At 42.5% G+C, this 23,309-nt stretch overlaps 1 protein-coding gene across 1 annotated transcript in view; it reads right to left on the reverse strand.

Moving 5' to 3' along the window:
* The window catches only part of RFX4 (regulatory factor X4), a 134,565-nt gene that overhangs the window by 42,353 nt on the left and 68,903 nt on the right, over positions 1-23,309 (reverse strand). Inside the window, exons 8-10 of the mRNA XM_026499744.2 lie at positions 21,412-21,575; positions 2,115-2,215; positions 30-88 (exon numbers count right to left, since the gene is read on the reverse strand). Of these exons, the coding sequence (XP_026355529.1) occupies positions 30-88; positions 2,115-2,215; positions 21,412-21,575 (324 nt within the window). The remainder of the gene's footprint in view (positions 1-29; positions 89-2,114; positions 2,216-21,411; positions 21,576-23,309) is intronic.

Here is a 23,309-nt window from a genome sequence, read left to right on the forward strand (position 1 = left end):
AATTAGAGAACATAACACAGGACACATACCTGGCAAAGGTGATTCAGGGATGTCTGCCGTCTCAGAATTTGGGAAAACCTCCTCGACACTGCAAGAGGAAGAGTCAGTCTGAAGTTTTTGCATGCTGTATGGTCCTACCTTGGATTTTCCAGGGGCAGATTTCGAAAAGTAGCTTATTTGCCTAAATTCGTCTCACTGTCCAACCCCATTTTATGTACCCGCTGGCAAAACCCTGCATTTGATTCTTTGTTCTCCCATGTGGACAACTACTTCCTAAAATGGCGATATTTGGGGTACATATTTTCAAAGCCACCCGCATGCCCTACTGGCAGGTGTGAGAAATTGTGGCGTCAATCAACCGTGAGTAAAAGCAATTATTTACTTGTCTTTCATTTCGCTAATTGCGAGCTCAATCACTTCTCCCCATAAATAATTGCTGGAATCAAGTGGAAGCTTTGAAGAAGGCCCTTTAAAAGTAGTATATCTAATAGGGAAACTTGATTGAGCCTCAGCGGTGTGTGGTGCGAGGGCTTGCTTTTAGGATGGAACCCTGGGCTGTACCTTAAATGCAGCTTTGCATTCGTAATCTGCCGTTTTTATCAAACGGTCTCCACGCCCTGGCGGTGCGTTTTGCTGATCCTGTTTACTATAGTGATGTAACAGGCTGACGGTTCGAAGTGGGTGATTTTAAATCGGAAGATTTCAGGACCAAGCAGACAAGCCATGTGGCAGCCCCAGGTCTCCACTCTCGCAGAGTTGTCTGGAGTGGTGTGTGTTTCCACTCCTCGCCCATTCTCGAAGTGCCCCCGAGGCTCCCCGGGAAGAGGGGTTCCTGCAGGCCCCGACAGGTGGAAGGTCCGACAGGCCTCCTTGCTGCCAACTTTCTACAGGTTTGTTTTGTCAGCATAATTAAAACGGGTGCGGGGCATTCTTCTCATTAATTTCTGAACTGGTCAAGAAGCAGAAATTTCCCTGGGATTATTCTAATTTGTACTCAGAGCCAGCTTGGTTTGAAAAATAGGGCGTGGGGGGGTGGGGGCGCAGATGAACTTCTAATTTTCCAGACCGATCAATCGTTAATCCTTCTCCTTAATTACTTTTTCTTTAACTTTGTGATGTGGAATTTAGTGCTCATGAAAAGAAAAGAACTGAGCGCCGTGAAATAAAGCGGGCTTTATCAGTAGGTGCTGGGCACTGCAGGCGGCCTCAGCCTCGGAGCGCCTCTGAAAGGGCTCCCTGTGCCTGCCCGGAGAGGGTAATTTGATCCCCTTCATTTTCCCTGCCGCCACTTACTCTGGGGCGAGAATGGCAAGCTGTATTCAAATGCTGCTTTAAGAAACCTATATCTTAAAACTTTGTTTTGCTTAAAATCATTTCATCTTTGTGTAATAGCACGTGCGTCTTCCCACAAGTACAGAAACACAGAGAGAGAGAAATAGGTCCGGTTTGCTCAGGCAAAACTAAGAGTGGAGAATGGCTGGTGATGCTCAGCAGAAAAAAAAAAAAAAAAAAAAAATCACATTCCTAATCCCTGTAGGAGAAATATTAATTTGGCTTCCTAATTAGCTAGAGAATTGAATATGTGAAGCCCCGAAGCCGTTTCCTGGCTCCCGTCTTTGGGGGCAGGGACTTCGGGGAAATCCCAGAGTTTTGGGGTCGGACAGACTTGAGTTTGACTCCTGGCCCCTTCTTACCAGCTGAGTGGCTGTGTGGCTTTGAGGAAGTTTCTTGGCCTCTCGGAGCCTCATCTGCAGGATAGGGATCCTACTCCCTACATCACAGAGGTGGTGTGAGGATTACATGGGATGAGATGGTGTGATAAACAGACACTCTGGTGTCAACAGACGGACCTGGGAGCAAATCCTGCCCCGGCTACTGGCTACCCCTCTAAGCCCCTTTCATTTTCCATAAAGGGAGAAGTGTGCCACCTGTAACACACCTTTTGGGGGGACTGAGGAAGTTCATGCATGAAAAGCGCTAGGCTTCATCCCTGGTGCTTTGCAAACAGTAAATGTAAGTTACCATTATTATTTTATGAACGACCTATATAATAAAATTGTTCAGCACTAGAATGTTGTTCTCCCTTCCCCTCAGCTCCCCACCTCTGTACTTACATTCAAATTTAATGTTTCGTAAATTTTCTGGGAGGTCATGGAGAGCCACTTTTAGCCACTCATCCAGCTGCTTGGCAAACTTTCGGATCACCTGAGTTAAGCTGGAAGGAGAAATGATCCATTTTAAGTGCCTCGTGTGTTTCCTGGACAGGGCTGGGCTGTCCTGGAATCATGTTTTGGTTGCACCAGTGTCACTCAGAGCCGCGACCTCAGGGGCAGGGCGGTGGCCCCGGTCCCACAGGGCACTGGTGGGCGTGAGCAGGGCCCGGAGGGAACGTGCCCCCGTGCTGATCACCGGGGGTTGTGGCGCCCTGACTCTGAGCAACACGCCATCCGTCCTGTTCTGCACAAGCCTGTGTGAGCCGCTTGGCAGGACCTGGGAAGCAACAGCGTGTCTTTACACCGACACGCAGCCCTGACCTTGAAACCATATCCCGTTTGGAGAGCCAAGGGCTGTGTGGGGGCCGGGGGTGAAGGGTGAAGGGACGGCAGGTTGCAGCATGAGATGGGAATCGGGAGGACCTTGAGCACCGCTTCCAGGCTCTCACTGTGAACACCACGGGCTGGGCCCCGCGTGCGTCATCCCCGGAGTCCTCCTTCGGCTAGCCGCCACAGGGACCTCAGCCCCTGTGGAGTGTCCACACCGTCCGCGCCCCTACCCGGCCCTCGGCGGTGCCCCTGGGATTCTCCTGTCAGACCCTGATCACCCACCTCCCCTCCCCCCCGAGGCGGGCCCACTGGGTTTCTCGTTCCTTCGCGCCTCACTTTGCCAACCTTCTCCAAGACCCTCCACCACCAGCGGGCACCGCTGGGGAGAACTTCTCAGGGAACACAGCCACAAAGGGAGAACTTTCCAGCATTCCACTATGGCACAGCTCTCCTCCCCCACCACCTTGACAGAATCAAGGGCGGTTAACCCCATGTCTTCCCCTCCTGCGTCCTCAGGAACCCCACCTCACTGACCACCCCTTCTCCTGGATAGCCCACCTCTTTCTCTCACCAAGCATGTCTCACCTTAAAAATAAACCCTCTTATTTCCTCACGCTCTCTCTTCAGGTTACCTCCCTCTGTCTTCCACTTCACAGATGTCCTTCTTCAGAGAGTTGCCCAGACTCTCTCTCCTTTCCTTCACCTCCTGCTCACTCCTCCCCTCACTCCAGTCCCTCAGCCTAAACAGCTCCCCACCAGGCAGCAAGCTGCATCCAGATGCGAACCCAATGGACTCAGTTTGGTTCCCATGTGGCTTGACATCTTGGCAGCATTTGGCTCTGTTGGCGCCTCCTCCTCTTGGAAACATTCACTTCCCCTGGTGGTTGTGGCCCCTCTGTCTTGCAGCTGCTTCTTCTCAGTCACAAACCTCAGCCCCTGTACCTGGCCTTTACTTCCTCCGGCTCCTCCACATCTAGTCCTGGGCCCTCGCTGGTCAGATTTTGTCCTTCCCTGGATTGCTTCCCTGTGACCACAGCTTTAGGCCCTATCTACACTTGTTTTTATAGGTCTAGAGCAAAGGTCTCCAGAACTCTAGACCAACCACCTACTAGGGCTCCTCCGTTTAGCGTCCCAAAGGCACATTAATCCTCAAGATGTCCAAACTGAACTCATTGCTTCTCCGTCAGACCTGGGTCTTTTCTTATGTTCCCTATTTCTTATGTATTCTTATGTTCACTTTCCCCAAAGTTTTTGTTTTCAATTTTTTTATATGAAAACATTTCAAATATAACCCAAGATAGAATGGTATAATAAACCTCCAGGTAACTCTGACCCAGCTCCAATAACTAGCAACATTTTCCCAGTTCTGTTTATCACATGCCACTCGGTCTTTTCTGGAATGCTGTAAGCAAAATCATGACATATCATTTCAAAAACTGTGTGCATCTTCTAATATGCACTTAAATATCATGTATATGTATGCACACACACACTTAAAACCACCATGCCATTAGTATACTTAACTGAATGAACAGCAGTTCCTTAATATTATCTAAAGCCCAGCCTGTACTCAAATTTCTCTATTTCTCTCAAAGCTATCTTTTGGTTTCTTTGAATCAAGATCCAAACAAGGTCTACACATTGCACAAAACACTGCCTTGCTCTATTTCTTAAGACTTCTTAAAAAATTCTCTTTCATGCCATTGGTTTGTTGGCCACCTCATGTTATTTGTTCCCTGGAATGTCCCACACTCTGATTTGGCTGATGTCTTCCTCATAGTGCCATTTAACCTGTTCATCTATCCTGGGTGCTTCTCATAAACTGACGGTTCTAAAAAGTAGATTGGATTAAGTTATTTTTTTTTTAAAGATTTTATTTATTTATTTGACAGAGAGAGACAGCCAGCGAGAGAGGGAACACAAGCAGGGGGAGTGGGAGAGGAAGAAGCAGGCTCATAGTGGAGAGCCTGATGTGGGGCTCGATCCCATAATGCCGGGATCATGCCCTGAGCCGAAGGCAGACGCTTAACGACTGCACCACCCAGGCGCCCCTAAGTTACATTTTTTTTTAAGGCAAGAGAACTTCGTTGGTGCCCCCTGTGCTGCCCACTGAACCACACCATGAGACTCATAATGGCTGGTTGTCCCTCTTTTACTGCATCTGGTTTTGACACTTGAATAGTCTCTTATCCCATGAGCGTGTACTGCAGACTCTATCTCCAAGTTGCCTCTCAACGTCATCCAGTCCCTCTCTTTTCTCCCTACTTCCAGCTATCATCATCTCTCCCCTGGGCCAGTACTGCAGCTTCTAGAACAGTAGGTACAAGAGCCTACCTGCTTGCTCACCTCCCCACCTCTACCCCGTCTTCCACACTGTGAGAGGGATTTCTCCCAAACACTTGCAATTCAGATCCAGTTCACCTTCTGATTAAAACCCCCCAAAGCTTTCACATTATGCTTAGGATAAAGACCAAAATTCTGACTGCGATCCCCAAGGCTCACACTCCAGCCTTGCTTTCCTCTCCAGTCTCACCTTGCATTCTCTCTCTTCATCCATGTTTTAACCCCTCTTGCCTCCACCCAGTTCTTTCCCACCTCAGGGCCTTTGACCTTGGTATCCTTCCATCCAAGAGCATCCCACACTTCTTCACCTACTCGACTCTTCCTCATCAATCTGATCTCAGAGCAGGTGTCACGTCCACAGGAAAACCTTCTCTGAAACCTCCTAGTCTAGGTCAGAGTCCCTGATTATTCCTCTTGAAGGGCCAAGTTGGGACAGTTGGTAACTATACACTGACTTGTGTGATTATCTGATTCATGTCCGTCTTTCCCACGAGACTGTGTGCTCCAATGTGGAGGCAGGGACTATGTCTGTTTTGCTTCTCACTGTGCGTTCAGCACCTAGCATGGTGCCTGACACCAAGAAGGCACGTGAGGAAAGTTTGTTAAACGAAATGAATGAATGAATGAGTGGCTCCCAATCCCCAGCTGGATGGACCCTACCCATACTGTCCCCTCCTTTATCTTTCTGACTTCAGCTCCTCCCACTCCCTCTCCCCACCCCTACCCCCTGCCAGCTTACTCAATTCCCACAGCACCAGCTTCTTTTCTGTTTCTACAGGTCCTTGACAACCTCACCAGGGCCTTTGGATCTGCTGTTCCCTCAGCCTGGAAAGCTCCTGCCCCAGATTGCAGCCTGTTTCCTCCCTTCCTTAACAACTTCAGAGGTCGGTTCAAGTGTTGGCCACAGGATCTGAAACTGCCAGTCTCCCCACACTCCCAGCTCTACCAACTATCTCAACACTCTCGAGCCTGCCATATGTTTTAAAAAAATCAGTCTGGTTCCTGAGATGAAAATCAAGTGTAGAAGGGCAAGGACAGAGCAGGGAGATCTGTTTGGAGGTTATTCCAATAATCCAGGCAAGAGAGCATCGGGGTGAAGGTGGTAACAGTGGAAATAATGTAATATGGCCAGATTAAAATATTTTGAAGGCAGAGCCAGCAGGATGTCCTGGTGAGTGGATGTGGGTGCATGAGGAAAGAGTGTTGTCAAGGATGCCTTCGTGAAACAAAGGTGGTATATGTACCCCCGTGCCTAGCAGAGTGCCTGATACACAGGATGGGCTTGATAAATGTTGACTACTGAGTGAACCAAAAGTACCGCACACGTAATAAAGCCAAAGTACATTCTCAGAGATTAACACGTTGGATCCGACTTCTAAGTGAGATGACTTCTTAGAATATTTGGCCACTCTGGACAGAGGTCAAAATTTAGAGGGTGACCTAGATCAGAGTCTGAAGTGATCATCTGATGGCTGCTGTACCATCGAGGACGGTGGGCTGCCATTCCCCACCCATGACACCTTTCTCAGGGGCCATGACGTGCAGCTGGAGTAGAGGAGCTGGCCTTCGTACGGGGGCAGGAAGTAAGCAGCAGGACCAGTGATGGGCCTTTTCCTTTGTGCAATCATTTGATTTTATTACAGTGAAGAAAAGTGGGAAGCAACTCATCCTGGAAAGGATTCTATTTTGGGACTTGGAACTGGGACTGCCAGACTTTTAGGAGTAATCTGAACACGAGCAAGTGAGGAGCTGAACTCCTGCTCACCTGGCCTAGAGAAGCCTCCTGGCTCGCTCCACCTTCCTGCAGCATCAGATGATGCCCTCCGTCACCCTCTTCCTCACATACTCTCCTTTGATGGACGCATGCTGCGGCCTGACCCCCTTCTCTGATGACTTACCCTGTCTCCTTCCATTTCACTCCCCAGGCTGGCACTCCCAGGGTCTGTCCTGTACCTCCAGTGTCACGCCTTCTCGTCCCTTTTGTGCAGGTGGCTCCCTCGTCTACAGCTCCAGCTTCAGCCCTTCTCCTGCATCTTGATTCCACACTTGTAATTCTCTGAATGACTTCCAGCCGTGAGGCTGGTACAACAGCAACAGCACTGATGCCAGCTACCTTTTAATGAGGGCAGTGTGCCAAGTACTAAACACTTCACCTGTATTTTCTTATTTAATCTTCACATCTACCCTACGAAGTAGGTACTAGTGTTAGTCCCAGCAGAGAGGTGAGAAACCGAGGCTCAGAGAAATTACTTGATTTGTCCGAGGAGATGCAACAAGTAAGTGGACAAGCCAAGACTGAAGCCCACATGTGTCTGCCTCCAAAGCTCTAGTATCTCAGTCTTCTTTCTGCTTCTCTGATATCTCAACTTCCCTGCCCAGCCACCACCCCTACACAGCTCATTAGCCGGTGTGCATACACACACACACACACACACACACACACACACACGCACACACACTTCCTTACTTCTGATGAACCAATCATTACTAACAACCACTATGCCAAGATCACCTGGGAGGTCACAAGAAGTGAAAAGCCCAAGTTTGAGAATGACCTACCTTTCTTATAAATAAACAGCAAATGGTTCATGGTTATCTCTGTATTATCACTTGTTCACCTGCATTTCAATATGGTTTACCGAGTTAGAAGGTAAGGGGTAGGTCAGCTAGTAAGAACTTCCAGAGTCAAATCTCCTTTCTACCCTGGCCAAGCACCAGGCTGGGTACACAGAAGGCACTCAAACAGGTTTCAGGGATGAATGAGTACATAAAATTGTGGAAAGTCAGCTGTCTGATGACATCTGGTCTTTTGAATAACTTTTTCCCCTGATTTCATGAGAAAGGCACTGAGTTTCTAAGTCAAGGATCACTTTGGCAATTAGTTAACAATGTACGTATTAAAAATGGTCTCCTGCGGCCGACTGTACACTCAGTGAGGGGGGGGGCAGGGGCATGTGTAACTTCTTTGATGTGGTGCTCCGGGACTCAGCATAGCGCCCGCATGCTGTAGGAATCAACCAACACTGCTCAGTGAAGAATCGACAGTTAAGTCGTGGCTGTTTCATTTCTTTGCCGGTGAAGGTGGACTAAAGTTATTTCAGCTCTTAAGCTTCAATTTTTATGTCTATAAAAATGAGCCAATTATAGAGAAGGATTTCATTAGCATTTCATTAGCACCCCACAAACTGCTTCATAACAAACTACAGATGCCTTGCCGGTGTGTAACACCTGGTAAGCACTACTAGAGGTATGTGAAGCTCTCATATAAAGGTGTGTATACTTCCGCTGACCCCCTAGGAGGTACCTTCTCACTACAAAACAGGTACACAATCGGCCATTATCTAGTTCCCTTGAACAATGTGCAAGAAAGAATAACTCAAAGCTCTCTCTCTCTCTCTCTCTTTCTATATATATATATATATATAAAATAGTTGTGTATATTTATTTTTATAATCCTACGCATATTTAAAAATCAGATATATATATGTGTATGCACACGATTATAAAAATAATCCAGTCTCAATTAGGACACTAGAAAAACACAGAAAAACATGAGATTAAAATTTGACCATAATCCCACTGGGAGGTAATCTTTGTTGCTTACCTAGGTATGTTTCTGTTACACCTAGAATGTGGAAAATTAGAAAGAACAACACTCCCATCATAACAAGAGAAAGCCAGATAATCTGTAAAATCCTAACTTTTCTTTAACTCATCAGACAGCTGAAATCACAACCGCCTAGCTTGGAATACATAGAAAGACAGGCACCTCCAAAGAGAGGATGACTTGGGAACTGGTTCCTCTATGTTTGAGGGAGGAAAGTGGGACATCTAAGTAAAAAGAATTCAGCTCAATTTTTAAAACAAATTGCTAAAAGCAATGTGTGAACTCACATGAGAGTATAGAACTCTGGGAGCTGCGGATGCAAAGGAAGTTTACATCTACTCACAAGATCTTCCCCACAGACCTCACCAGGTGCTCATGAAGAATCCCCGAGAACAGAGAATGGAGGAAGCCTATCTCTGAGGTGCCTGTTTGGAGGAGGGGAGCAACCACTAATGTAGGGAAGGCATGAAGCCCTAGCCAGCCTTCTCTCCCCTATGGAACAAAAGCCTCAGGTGGCTAGGGGAAGGACAGAAACACCATTGACCGTGGGCAAAGAAAGAGACCCACTGCAGGTGGGGGAAATAAAAAGAAAAAGCTCTCTAACCTTGGTAGAAACCATCAGGGGCTCAGACTATTAGAGATTTACCTCTGGGGTGGGACAGGATCACTGAGAAGGCCCATCTCTGAGAGCCAAAGTCACAGGGCTTGCTGGGGACTAAGCCAGAACACCAGGGAACCCCCACACCCCCACTCAAGCCCTAAAGAGACTAACAAGTGTGTATACTTCCCGACCAGGGAAGACCTAATGCTGAGGGTGTAGCAGCAACATTGAGAAAAACGCCCTCAACAAACTTCTGACCTAAGCACAGGGTACCCCAGAAGAATGTTAATGTGGTCGTCCACTGAGGGTGCCCATGGCAACCACAAAAACCAAACCCAATCAATACCTCGATAAACGGACTCGACCCCTCACATTAAGAGCCTAGGAGAAAAGAGGCGTGTCTATTTCCAGGCATAAATACTACCTATTTCAGTCTCTCCTGTTCTAACCACTGTTTGGAAGTCGATAAACAATTATAAGACACATGGAAAATTAAGAAAAAGAACCTACTATGACTAACTGGATAAAAAAACAAGACCCATCTATATGCTGCCTTACTTCAGACCTAAGACACATACAGACTGAAAGTGAAGGGATGCAAAATGAGAGCGAAAAAAGAAAAATGGGTAGCAATAGACAAAAAAGGACTTAAAAACAAAGATGGTCACAAGAGACAAAGAAGGCATTACAGAATGATAAAGGAGTCAGTCCCATAAGAAGATAAAACAATTATAAATATCTATGCATCCAACACAGGAGCACCTAAATACATAAAGCAAATATAAACAGACATAAAAGGAGAAGTTGACAGTAACACATTAATAGTAGGGGAACTTAACAGTCCACTAACATCAATGGGCTGATTATCCAGGCAGAAAATCAATAAGGAAACAGTGGCTTTGAATGATACATTAGACCAGATGGACTTAACAGATAGAGTCAAAACATTCCATCTAAAAACAGCAGAATGCACATTCTTTTCAAGTTCACATGGAACATTCCCCAGGATAGATCACATGTTAGGCCACAAAACAAGTCTCAATAAATTTAATATTTAAATATTATTAAGCATCTTTTCTGTTCACAATGGTATGAAACTAGAGATCAATTACAAAAAAATGGAAAAAACACAAGCACGTGGAGGCTAAACCAAATGCTACAAAAACAATTGATGGCTCAGTGAAGAAATCAGAGAAGAAATGATGGGCATGAAGGAGGCACTTGATGGAATGAGCACTGGGTGTTACAGGCAACCGATGAATCACTAAATTCTACCCCTGAAACTAATAATACACTATATCTTAACAAAATTGAATTTAAATTAAAAAATTTTTAAAAATACATAAGAGACAAATGAAACTGAAACCACAATGGTCCAAAATCTTTGGGATGCAGCAAAAGCAGTTCTAAGAGGGAAGTTTATAGTGATACAGGCCTACCTCAAGAAACACAAAATATCTCAAACAATCTAATATTATACCTAAAGAAACTAGAAAAATAACAAAGTCCCAAGTTAGTAGAAGGAAGGAAGGAATAAAGATCAGAGTGGAAATAAATGAAACAGAAACTTACAAAACAACAGATCAACGAAACCAAGAGCTAGTTCTTTAGAAAGAGAAAATTGATAAACCTTTAGTCAGACTCATCATGAAAAAAGAGAGAGGACTCAATAAAATCAGATATGAAAGAGGAAAAATAACTACTGACATCACAGAAAAACAAACAATTATGAGAAACTATTACAAAAAATTATACACCAACAAACTGGACAACCTGGAAGAGATGGACAAATTCCTAGAAACATACAATCTTCCCAACCTGGATCAGAAAGAAATAGAAAATCTGAACGGACTGATTACTAGTAACAAAATCAATCAGTAATCAAAAAACTCTCAATAAACAAAAGTTCAAAACCAGACAACTTCACAGGTGAATTCTACCAAACCTTAACCAAAGGAGAGTTAATATTTATGATTCTCAAACTTTTCCCAAAAATAGAAGAGCAAGGAAAGCTTCTAAATTCATCCTATAAGGCCAGCATTACCCCCATACCAAAACCAAAGACACTACCAAAAAAGAAAACTACAGGCCAATATCCCTGATGAACACAGATGCAAAAATCCTCAACAAAATAATAGCAAACCACATTCAACAATACATTACAAGGATCATTCACCATGACCTAGTGAGATCTATTGTCGAGTGGAGGGATGGTTCCATATACACCAATCAATCAAAATGATACATCACATTAATGAAATGAAGGATAAACCCATCTGATCATCTGAATAGATGCAGAAAAAGCATTTGACAAAAAAATTCAACATCTGTTCATGATAAAAGCTCTCAACAAACTGGGTTTAGATGGAACACACATTGACATAATAAAGGCCATTTATGACCAATACACAGCTAACATAATATTCAGTAATGAAAAGCTGAAAGCTTTTCCTCTAAGATCAGGAGCAAGACAAGGATGTTCACTCTCACCAACTTTTAGTCAACAGAGTACCAGAAGTCCTAGACATAGCCAACAGACAAGAGAAAGAATTAAAAGGCATCCAAATTGGTAAAGGAGAAGTAAAGCAGAAGTCCCTATTTGCAGATGATATGATACTATGTATAGAAAACCCTAAAGAGTCCACCATAAACTACTAGAAGAAATGAGTTCGGTAAAGTTACAGGACACAAAATTAATATACAGAAATCTGTTGCATTTCTATACACTAATAATGAAGTAGCAGCAGAAGAAATTAAGAAAACAATCCCATTTACACAAGCACCAAAAAGAATAAAATACCTAGGAATAAACTCAACCAAGGGGTGAAAGTCCTGTACTCTGAAAACTATAAGACACTGATGAAAGAAACAGAACACAACATAAACAAATATAAAGAAATACATGCTTATGGATTGGAAGAACTAATACTATTAAAATGTAATAATATAAAATGTTAAAATATTGTTAAAATACTATCCAAAGCCATCTATAGATTCAATGCAATCTCTATGAAAATACCAATAGTATTTTTCAGAGAACTAGAACAAATAATCCTAAAATTTATATGGAAACACAAAAGATCCCAAATAGCCGAAGCACTCTTGAGAAAGAAGAGCAAAGCTGGAGGTGCCACAATCCCAGATGTTAAGATATACTACAAAGCTAAAGTAATCAAAACAGTAAGGTACTGGCACAAAATAGACACGTAGATCACTGGAACAGGATAGAGAATCAGAAATAAACCCATGCTCGTATGGTCAATTTATCTATGACAAAGGAGGCAAGAACATACAATGGACAAAAGACAGTCTTTGCAACAAATGGTGCTGGGAAAACAAGACAGCTACATGCAAAAGAATGAAACTGGGCCACTTTCTTACTCCATGCATTAAAAAAAAAAAAACCTCAAAATGGATTAAAGACCTAAATATGAGACCTGAAACCATAAAACTCCTAAAAGAAAACCTAGGTAGTAATCTCTTGGACACTGGTCTTAGTAACATATTTATGGATATGTCTCCTCAGACAAGGGAAACAAAAACAAAAATAAACTATTGGGACTACATCAAAATAAAACGGTTTTGCACAGCAAAGGAAACTATCAACAAAACAAAAAGGCGACCTACTGAATGGAAGGAGATATTTGCAAATGACATATCCAATAAGGGGTTAATATCCAAAATATACAAAGAACATATACAACTCAACACCACAAACAGGTAACCCAGTGAAAAATAAGCAGAGGACCTGAATAGACATTTTTCAAAGAAGACATACAGATAGCAAACAGACACAGGAAAAGATGTTCAACATCACTTGTCATCAGGGAAATGCAAATCAAAACCACACTGAGATACCACCTCACACCTGTCAGAATGGCTAGTACCAACAAGGCAAAACGTAAGAAGTGTTGGTGAAGATGTGGGGCAAAGGGAACCCTCTGCACTGCTGGTGGGAAGGCAAATTAATGCAGCCACTGTGGAAAACAGTACGGAGGTTCCTCAAAAAATTACAAATAGAAATACCATACAGTTCAGTAATTCCACTCTGGGTGTTTACTCAAAAGGAAAACACCACTTTGAAAAGATATACGCATTCACTGCAGCATATTTACAATAGCCAAGATACGGAGGCAGCCCAAGTGTCCATCAATAAATAGATAAAGAAGATGTGGCATATATACACAACGGAATATTACTTCATAAAAAGAATGAGATTTTGCCATGAATGAACGCACGAACCTAGAAAGTATTATGTTAAATGAAATGAGTCAGACAGAAAAAGACAAATACCATATGATTTCACCTATACGTGGAATCTAAACACCAACCAAACACAAAACTAGAAACAGACTCATAAATACAGAGAACAAACTGGTGGTGGCCAGAGGGGAAGGGGAGAGGGAGGATGGGCAAAATAGGTGAAAGGAAATATGATGTACAAACTTCCAGTTTTAAAACAAGTAAGCCACAGGGATGAAAAGTGCAGCACAGGGAATATAGTCACTATAATAATAATGTCGGATAGTGATGGTGGTAAGTACCCTTACTGCGGTGAGCAGTGATAATGTATAGAACTGTCCAATCGCTATGTTGTATGCCTGAAACTAATATAACAGTGTATACCAACCATACTCCAATAATAAAAAGTTTAAAAAGAGAAAGAATCCACTCTCAAGAGATAAAGCAATCAAGAGAACCTGACTATCAAACAGGGAATTTAAAATAACCACGGTTAATATGTCAAAGGCTCCCATGGAAAAGATAAACTATAAGCATGAACAGATGAGGAATTTCAGCACAAACAGAAATAATAAAAATGAAATGTTAGAAATGAAAATAAAAACAAAACATGGCAACAGAGATGAAGAATGCTTTCAACAGTCTCGTTAGTAAAGTTGACATAGGCTAGAAAAAATCAGTGAGCCTAAAGATAGGCCAATACAAATGACCTCAACCAAACCACAAAACTTGTGAAAAAAGTTAAACAGAAACTCCAAGGCAGTTGTGGAAAAGTATCAAACGGTCTGACATGCACGTAACTGAAATAACAGGAGACGAGAGAGAGAGAACAGAGCAGGAGATAATGGCAGGGAGTTTTCCAAACATAGTGAAACACATCGAAGCACAGATCCAAGAAGTTCAGAAAATCTCAAGCAGGAGAACACAAACAACACAACACAACTAGGCACATCATATTCAAACAGCTCAAAACCAAAGATAGAGAAGATCTTGAAGGCAGCCAGAGGGAAAAAAGGCACATAGTAAAAAAGATCTACAAACATGCAAGCCAGAAACAAACGGATTAAGATCTTTAAAGTAATGAAAACAAAACAAAACAGAAAACTTGTGAATCTAGAACACCGTATCCACTGTAAGTGTCTTTCAGAGATGAAAGAGAAATAAAGACTTCCTCAGACCAACAAAAGCTGAAATAATTCATTAGCAGCAGACCTGCAATATTAGAAAAGTTTTAGAAGATTCTTCAGGCAGGGGGATATGATAATATAACACAGAAACTGGGATTTTACATAAAGAAATGAAGATCAGAAATCATTAGACTGAAGGTAAATTTTTTTTTAAAGATTTCATTTATTTATTCGACAGAGAGAAAGAGACAGCCAACGAGAGAGGGAACACAAGCAGGGGGAGTGGGAGAGGAAGAAGCAGGCTCCCAGCAGAGGAGCCTGATATGGGGCTCAATCCCAGGACTCCAGGATCATGCCCTGAGCTGAAGGCAGACGCCCAATGACTGAGCCACCCAGGCGCCCCTGAAGGTAAATTTAAAGATTGTTCTCCATATCTTTAATCGCTCTAAAGGGTAATTATCTAAAGCAAAAACAGTAACAATATATAGGAGTTTAGAGCATATACGAAAGCAAAATATGTGACAGCAACAGCATAAAAAATGAGAGGATGAGTGAATTGGGGGTAGACTGTTGTGAGGTCCCTACACTACGTGTAAAGCAGCATGATATTATCTGAAGGTAGGTTGTAAGTAAGAAAGACCACTAAAAAAATTTTTTAAAGAGGTATAAAGAACAGTCCGATTATGGAAGTAAAATAGAATGATAAAAAAATTTAACCTAAAACTAGGCACAAAGAGAGGGGAAAGGGGTGAAAATGGAAGGAACTAATAGAAAACAACTAGTGGGGGGTGCCTGCGTGGCTCAGTTGGGTTCAGTGTCCGACTCTTGGTTCTGGCTCAGTCATGATCCCAGGGTCATGTGATTGAGCCCCACATGGGCTCCATGCTCGGTGGGGAGTCTGCATGAAAATTCTCTCCCTCTGTCCCTCCCCCGCCATGCGCTCCTGCTCTGTTACTCTAAAAATAAATAAATAAATCTTAAAAAAAAAAGAAAGCAACTAGTAGATGGAAATTTTTAATGAACCATATCATTAATATCATTAAATGCAAAGGTCTAGACATAGCAACTAAAAATGGAAATTGTCAGATTGGATAAAAAAGCAAGAGCTCACTATATTAGCTACATGAGATCTACTTTAAATATGAAGACTTAGAGTAACAGGGTAGAAAAGGATATGCCTGCAAACACTGCATGATAAGGGGCTGGCCGTGGAAGAGGGTCATGAGAAAGTTTTTAAGGTGATGAAACTATATTTCAATTGCACTGCTGACCCTTGAACAACATGTGTGTGAACTGTGCGAGCACACTTACATAGAAATTGCTTTTCAATAAATGCTGTATTGTAAATTTACTTTTTCTTCCTTATGATTTTCTTAACAGCATTTTCTTTTCTCTGGCTTACTCTACTGTAAGAATACAGTATCGAATACACATAACATACAAAATATGTTGTAATTGCCTGTTTATGTTATTGGTAAGGCTTCTGGTCAACAGTCAGGTATTAGTACTTAAGTTTTGAGGGAGTTGAAAGTTATACGCAAATTTTCAACTACACAGGAGTTCAGCACCCCTATTCCCTGTGTTGTTCAAGGGTCAGCTGTATACACTAAAATGATGAATGTTAATATATATAAAGTGTACTTCAATAAACCTAAATTTTAAGAATAAAATTAAATAAAAAGCTATAAACATATACTTAATAATATAAAAGGAAATGATAGAACTAAGAACAAAAGTATCTGTTGTGTCAATAAGTGTAAGTGGGTTAGACTTAACCAGTAATAGAAAAAACCAGATTGAACTATAAAACAAATTCTAAATGGTTCTGCATATAAGTAAGTTATAAAGATCGAAAATAAAAAGATGGGCGACGGCATTCAGACAGATGAAAACAAAAAGAACATAGAGGTCATGATCTTACTATCAGACAACCTAAATTCTGGGCAAAAAAAATTCTGAATTAGACTTTATAATGTTAAGTGTACCAAAAAAATAATGCTAAGAGTACAATTTACAATGAAGATGTTGTGATTCATAATGAAGCTATTACATTGAAAATAAAGCAGCTAGAAACAGCAAAGCATCATAGAACATAGCGTCAACATTCAAAAACAAAAATTAAGGGAGATTCAAGGTGAAATAGGTTAGCACATATTAGTAATAAGTCTTAAACCTATTTACCTGTCGTGGTCCATAACAGTCTAAGTGGACAGCACTAAGACAACAGAATAACTAAATAACAATAATGTTGACCCAAATACAGGTCTGCCAAAGACGGAGAAGTGCTTTTTGAAGACAGAGAGTGCTTCTTCTTTCTAAGGGTCACAAAATTGCCCATATATTAGACAACAAATAAAATCTAAGTAAAATCTCAAAAGAAGAAATAGTTCAGAAAACAGTCACTAATCCCCAGGCAGTAAAAGCTAAAACGAATTACATAACCAGAAGATAATAGCTCCTAACAATTGGAAGTTTTTAAGTACTCTTTTAAAATTTTTAGGACAAAGAGGAACTCCAAACCAAAGTTGCAAAATATCTAGAAAATAACAATGTTAAAATATTACATATCGAGCCCTATGGAACATAGCTCAAATAGTGCTCAAAGAAAAACCCAAGCCTGAAATATTTATGTTATTAAACAAGAATGAAAGAATGTAAGTAAATCAAGCATCTATTTTTTGGTCAACTGTTTTTGGTCACTGATAGAACAACAAACTACGTAGTGGGCACTCAGTAAAGTATTTGTTGAATAAATGAAGAACAAAGTAAACTTAAGAAAGTAAAAGAAATGAGTTAAATGAAAGAATTCAATGTATTAGAAAAAAAGAAGAAGAATAGCACCAATAAATATATCTAAGAGCATGTTGCTTGAAAAAATAAAACAAAACCGGTAACTTAATCACAAAGAAGCAAAAGAAAGCACAACTACACAAACTAAAATGTATTAAAGCAGAAATAATCAGACATAGAGGAAAAATCAATGAGTCTACAAATGCACTTTGCTCAACCCTAAGCAAATAAATTTAAAGATCTAGAAGTGGATATTTTCTAGGAAGTTGTAATTTACCAAAACTTACCTCAGAGAAAACAGAAAATCTAAACTAACCAATTACTATAGAAAAAAAAAAGAAAAATTTCAAAGATTTACTCCCACCAACACCACACCCAGATCCCTTCAAAGGGGAATTAATTCTATCTAGTCTTCAAGAGCAAATAATTTCAGTGCTATTAAAAGTGTGTCAGAGCTTAGGGAAAAATGGGGGTGGGGAGAAGCTTCCAGATTTCTTTTATGAAGCAAGAATAACATTGATACCAACAACTAACGAAGATTAAACACAAAAAGAAAATTGCAGACCAATCTCACTTTACGACTTTGATGCAGAAATTCTAAATAAAACGTTAGCAAATAAAATCTGTAGCACCTTAAGAAAATATACTATGAGCAAGTGGGGTTTCTTCTGGGAATGCAAGAATGGTTCAATATTAAGATATGGATAATATAATAATTTCCATAGATGATGAAGACCATTGGATAATATTCAACAACCATCCTTCATAAAACATCTAATGAATTAATAAAAGACAGACATTCCTTAACATGACAAAATATGTCCATCTTAATCCAAAAGCCAGCACAATGTTTAATGGAGAAACACTAGATGCATTTTCATTAAAGTCAAGAACTTCAACAGTGTTCTTGAGGCATAAGCCAATGTAATTAGGCGAGAGGAGTAAATGAGAGGTGTAAAAATTAGAAAAACAATAGTAAAATTATCTGTATTTGAAGGATTCTAAACATGGAAAATCTAAGAGAACCTGAAAAAAAAATACAACAAGATAAACTTGGCATAGCCAGCTCCAAATATAACACACAGATATCAACAGTTTTCATATACACAAACCATCATCTGTCAAGAGCCGTGGAGCAGAAGACTGTACGCACAATAGCAACAAGTAGATAAATATCTAAGAAGAAACTTTTTAAATGTGTAAGATCTAAGTAAAAAAGTCATTTACAATATTCCTGCAGTCACAAAATTAAAGATCAGAATAAATGTCAAGGCAAACCATATTCTTTGTTAGAAATTCTCAATATCATAAATACATAATTTTCCCTAAATTGATCTCTAAATGTAATGTAATCCCAGTAAGAATACATGTGGAAGTGTTATAAATGTATGCGTATTGAAACAGACACACTGATGACAAGGTAATTCATATGGAAAAAAAAGTGATAATAATAGGAAAATTATTTAAAAAGGGAAGTAAGTATGAGGAGCTAGTCCTACTAAATATTAAATATGTTTATTTTTTTAAGATTGTATTTATTTATTTGAGAGCGAGAGGGAGAGCATGAGCAAGGGGTGGGGGCAGAGGGAGAAGCAGACTCCCCAGCGATCAGGGAGCCAGACGTGGGGTTCGATCCCAGGACCCTGGGACCACGACCTGAGCCAAAGGCAGACACTTAACCAACTGAGCCACCCAGGCGCCCCTTAAATGTGTTTAAAAGCACAAAACTTAAAACAGAGTAACCCTGGAACATGAATGTGTAGAAATATCAATGGCATAGGGTAGGAAGTCCAGAAGCAGCCCCAAATACATATAAAATTTACTATATAAAAAAAGTGGCATCTCAACTTTGTGAAGAAAAGATGGAATAATTAACATATGGTGCTGGAAAAACAGGACAGCTGCTGAGGAGAAAACAAGGCCACGCTTCACATCTTACACCAGGATGAGTTCCAAATTGAACAAAAATTCAAGAGTACAAAATTAAGCCATAAAGTTAGTGTGATAAACCATGGGAAAATTACTTAATCATTGGAATGGGGGAGGACTTTTAAAACTATGATACCGAATCCAGAAGCCATAAACGCAAGGACTGATAAATTCAATTACATAAATAAATTTCTGTATGGTAAAGACAAAAGAATGACAACAAAATGAGAAACTATTTGCAACTCTTAACACAGATAAATGGTTATTATATCTAATAGATAAAGAGCTCCTGGGAAGGCCTGGGTGGTGCAGTCCATTAAGTGTCTGCCTTTGGCTCAGGTCATGATCCCAGGGTCCTGGGATCGAGCCCCACATTGGGCTCCCTGCTCAGCGGGGAGTCTGCTTCTTCCTCTCCCGCTGTTCATGCTCTCTCTCATTCTCTCTCTCTCTCAAATAAATAAATAAAATCTTTTAAAAAATAAAGAGCTCCTATAAATCAATGTGAAAAACGCCAACCACCAAATAGAAAAATAATCAAAGGATAAAAACTGAGAGGTCACAGGAAAGAAAACAGAAGTTGCTCTTAAAGATACGAACAGATACTCAACTTCATTCATAATAAAAGAAATGCACATCAAAACTTCACTGAGAAAAGTTGAAGTCATATAGCCTTTGAACCAGAAATTCAGCCCTGTAGGAAATTTATTCTGCACATAGAGTTCATGTAGTGGGATGAGTGGTGCCCCCCTCCCCACTCCCCCCTTCCCAGTATGTCCACCTGGAACCTGTGAAGGTGACCTTGTTTGCAGATGTGATTAAATTAAGGATCTTGAGATCTTGGACTCACTGGGTGGGCCTTAAATCCAATGACAAGTGTCCTCATAAGACACAGAGAGACACAGAGAGTGGAAGTCAACAGGAAGACAGAAGCAGAGACCGGAGGGATGCGTCTGTAAGCCAGGGAGCACCAAGGACTTCCAGCCACCACTAGAGGCTAGGAGAGAGGCACAGAGTACATCTCTGGAAGGAACCAATGCTGCCAACACCTTAATTTCAGACTCCTGGCCTCCAAAACTATGAGAGAATTCCTTTCTGTAGTTTCAAGCCACCCAGCTTGTGCCTCTTTGTTGCTGCAGCCCTGGGAAGCTAATGCACCCCACCCCCCATGAATGTACATCATTCATCACAGCATTATTTGTAGTAAAACAAGACTGGAAACAAGAAGACAACGGATTACATTCAGTCCAGTGGGAACAGTATGCAGGCATAAAAAAGAATACAATCTCTTTCCAGACTGCTGTGGAATGTTCTCTAACAGTCCCAACAGGAAGCAGACACTACACAGAATAGGAGGGTTTATTTACAAGGGACAAGTCATGAAGGCGTCAACAGGCATGAAGGAGCCCATGAGGGAGACCACTGCTCTCAGGGGGCGGCGCAGGGGTGTGAGGGGCAGCAGGCTCTCACCCACCCCATGTCCTAAGGACAAGCTTCCAATCTAAGCACAAGGTACTCCAGCAGAATTTGAATCTGGCGCTATGCTGGAAGGCTCCAGAGGCCTGTGGATGGCCACAACCAGCCCGGGGTGACCTCCCAGGGATGGAGACAGAGTCGTCTCCTGATCCCCGTCTTCTCCCTCCCTCCTTTTGATCTCCCCATTGGCTGACCCCAGCCGGATGCCACAGGGAAAGGGAGTCCTGTGAGGTGCTCCATTTGGTCCAGTCCCAGGGCAGGGAGCAGCATGGGGCACGGTAGGGAGTGCTCTGGAGGGGCACAGAAGTCCCAGCACAAGCTCCAAGATTGTTTTCTCAAAGCAAGGTGCAGAACAGTGTAATAGAGTATATCACTGTTTCAGTGAGAAAGAGCAGGATATATGCATTGGTTACATGTGCACAGCAGATCTGGACGGACCCTCCCCCACCTCGGGCCAAGAAAATGACTCTATTTGATGCTCTATGGAGAGGTCTGGGGTGTCCGGGGAACAGGAGTTGGTAGGGGGAGGCTTTTCACCATATACTGTATTACACCTCTGGAATTTTGAACCGTACAAGTGGTTCAAAATGTTACAATTTTTATTTATATTAAAAACTGTTAATCAAATTGAATTTTTAAAAGTCCAAAGTTTATGGCCTTTACAATGGAGACCCCCAGACAGCGCATGATTACGTTCAGCGAGAGAGAGGCTGGAAATACGTGCTAAGGACTAGTCACAGGAGGAAGCATGCTCACCTGTCCGGTAACGCCTGCAGCACAGTGGGCATCAGCACCCCCGAGATCGCTTTGTAGAGGATGGAGTCACACACGCCAACGATGTTCACTACCGTGGAGGAGCCCAGCACAGGCAGCATGTGGGGGGGCATTCCTTGCCAAAAGTGCAGAAGGAAACTTTGAACCTGTATCGAGCCACAGAAAGGAGAACCGTGAGGTTACCCGGGGCCCTCGCAACAATGCCTGGGACTCCACCGGCTTGCAGTGGGGTCGTCCATTCCCCCTGCTGTGGCAGAGGCGGCCCGTCCCCATCTTCCCCCTGCCCTCTGTGTGCCACACCCACCACTGCAGAACCACCTGGCCTGGCAGCCTGGGGTCTACTCTGCCCTGGGACAGAGGACCAGCACATTAACTCATCAGCCCCTTCATCCTCACTGTGGTCCAGGAAACATTTAAGGAAGGGAAGGTGGGATATTGCTCTTAACAAACTCAGAGCGCTAGTGCTCACTATTCTCTGGGCCTGTTGGGGCCCCTTGGCTGTTCTCGAAAAGAAGGGAGTGATGTGTGAGTTGCTGGTGAAAGGAATGTATCTGGAAGGGAGGAAAGTAGGTGTCACAGACAAGTCTCCCGGTTCAAATATGTGTACCAAAACCAGAAGAAAATGCAAGGACCTCTTCCTATCCAAATTCCTCCATTCCCCAAAGAGCCCTGGCTGGTCATTGCCACTGTGGGATGCTAGATGGTGGCATGTGGCTGGTAAACCACGTGGGCACTCCCACCCTAACCACTAGTGCAGAACGGAAATACGGGAGGCACTTGAGACTGCATTATCACTATGATAGCAGGAGCTCCAGCTGTGCTGTTGATGAGCGAGTGGTAGAGCGAATGTGGACGGCAGACAACTCTTCGGGGCCTGTATACCTCCATCTTCTAGTGTGTGAGCTGGAGGTCAGGAAGAGAGCAGGGTAGGGGCCTGGGAGCAGGACAAGATAAGGGAAGTGAAGGGAAACAGCAAAGATGGTTAACTGATGTGTATAATACCACTAAAAATACCTAGAATAAAAAAAATACCCAAGGTTTAGCTAACACTGAGGAGTGGCTCATCTTGAAGATATAGGGAAGAATGACTGAATTTTTGTGAATTCTCATAGGCTCGACTTGGTTCCTGGACTACATGTCCTTTTTGTCCCCACAGATGGGTACTCTCGAACCCTCACATGTAGCATCACCCACATTCCTGGTTCCCCGAATCAACCCTGATCCAATGCAAAAGATACTCTAGTACCCCTCGTCTAATACTTTGGAGGTGGTATTACTATGGGCATCAGCTTTATCTATCGAGTGACTACTATGTGACAGGTACTTTGCATAGGTTCTCTCATTGAATACTTGTAATATTACTACAGTCGAGAATCCTTGCTCCCATTTTACAGAGACATTAACTTATTTGTCCAAATCCAGATAGCAAGTCAGGGAATGGATGAGACGGAGCCCATGTCTGCCTCAGTCATTCCACCAATCAGTCTCATGGCTGGTTTGTTCTTCTCAGGTTACAGGCCCTCTCCCCTGTTCCTGACACCCATAGCTCTCCTTGGACTGATGCCCACTTCCCATCTTTCTACCCCTGCTCTGGCGACTTGCAGTGTCCTTCAGGCCCCTCTCATAAGTTGGGTCTTGCTTTCCTCTGACCAGGTTACGTCTGACTCCAGCCTGGTGACCTGAGCTCAGCCTCCTGTGGACAAACTTCCACGACACCCACGGCCTGCACTGGAAGAGAGGCTTAGGGGATGTGGGATGGGGAGAAAGGATGTCCCCTGACTTCCTAGGGGGCACATGGTAATTACCAAAAACGTGATCAAAGTGGTGAATGAAGTCCAGGTTTGTGAACTGTGACACTGAAGTCACAGTTCCATTTATTC

The sequence above is a fragment of the Ursus arctos genome, unplaced genomic scaffold, assembly GCF_023065955.2.
Source record: "Ursus arctos isolate Adak ecotype North America unplaced genomic scaffold, UrsArc2.0 scaffold_21, whole genome shotgun sequence".
NCBI classification, from domain to species: Eukaryota; Metazoa; Chordata; class Mammalia; order Carnivora; family Ursidae; genus Ursus; species Ursus arctos.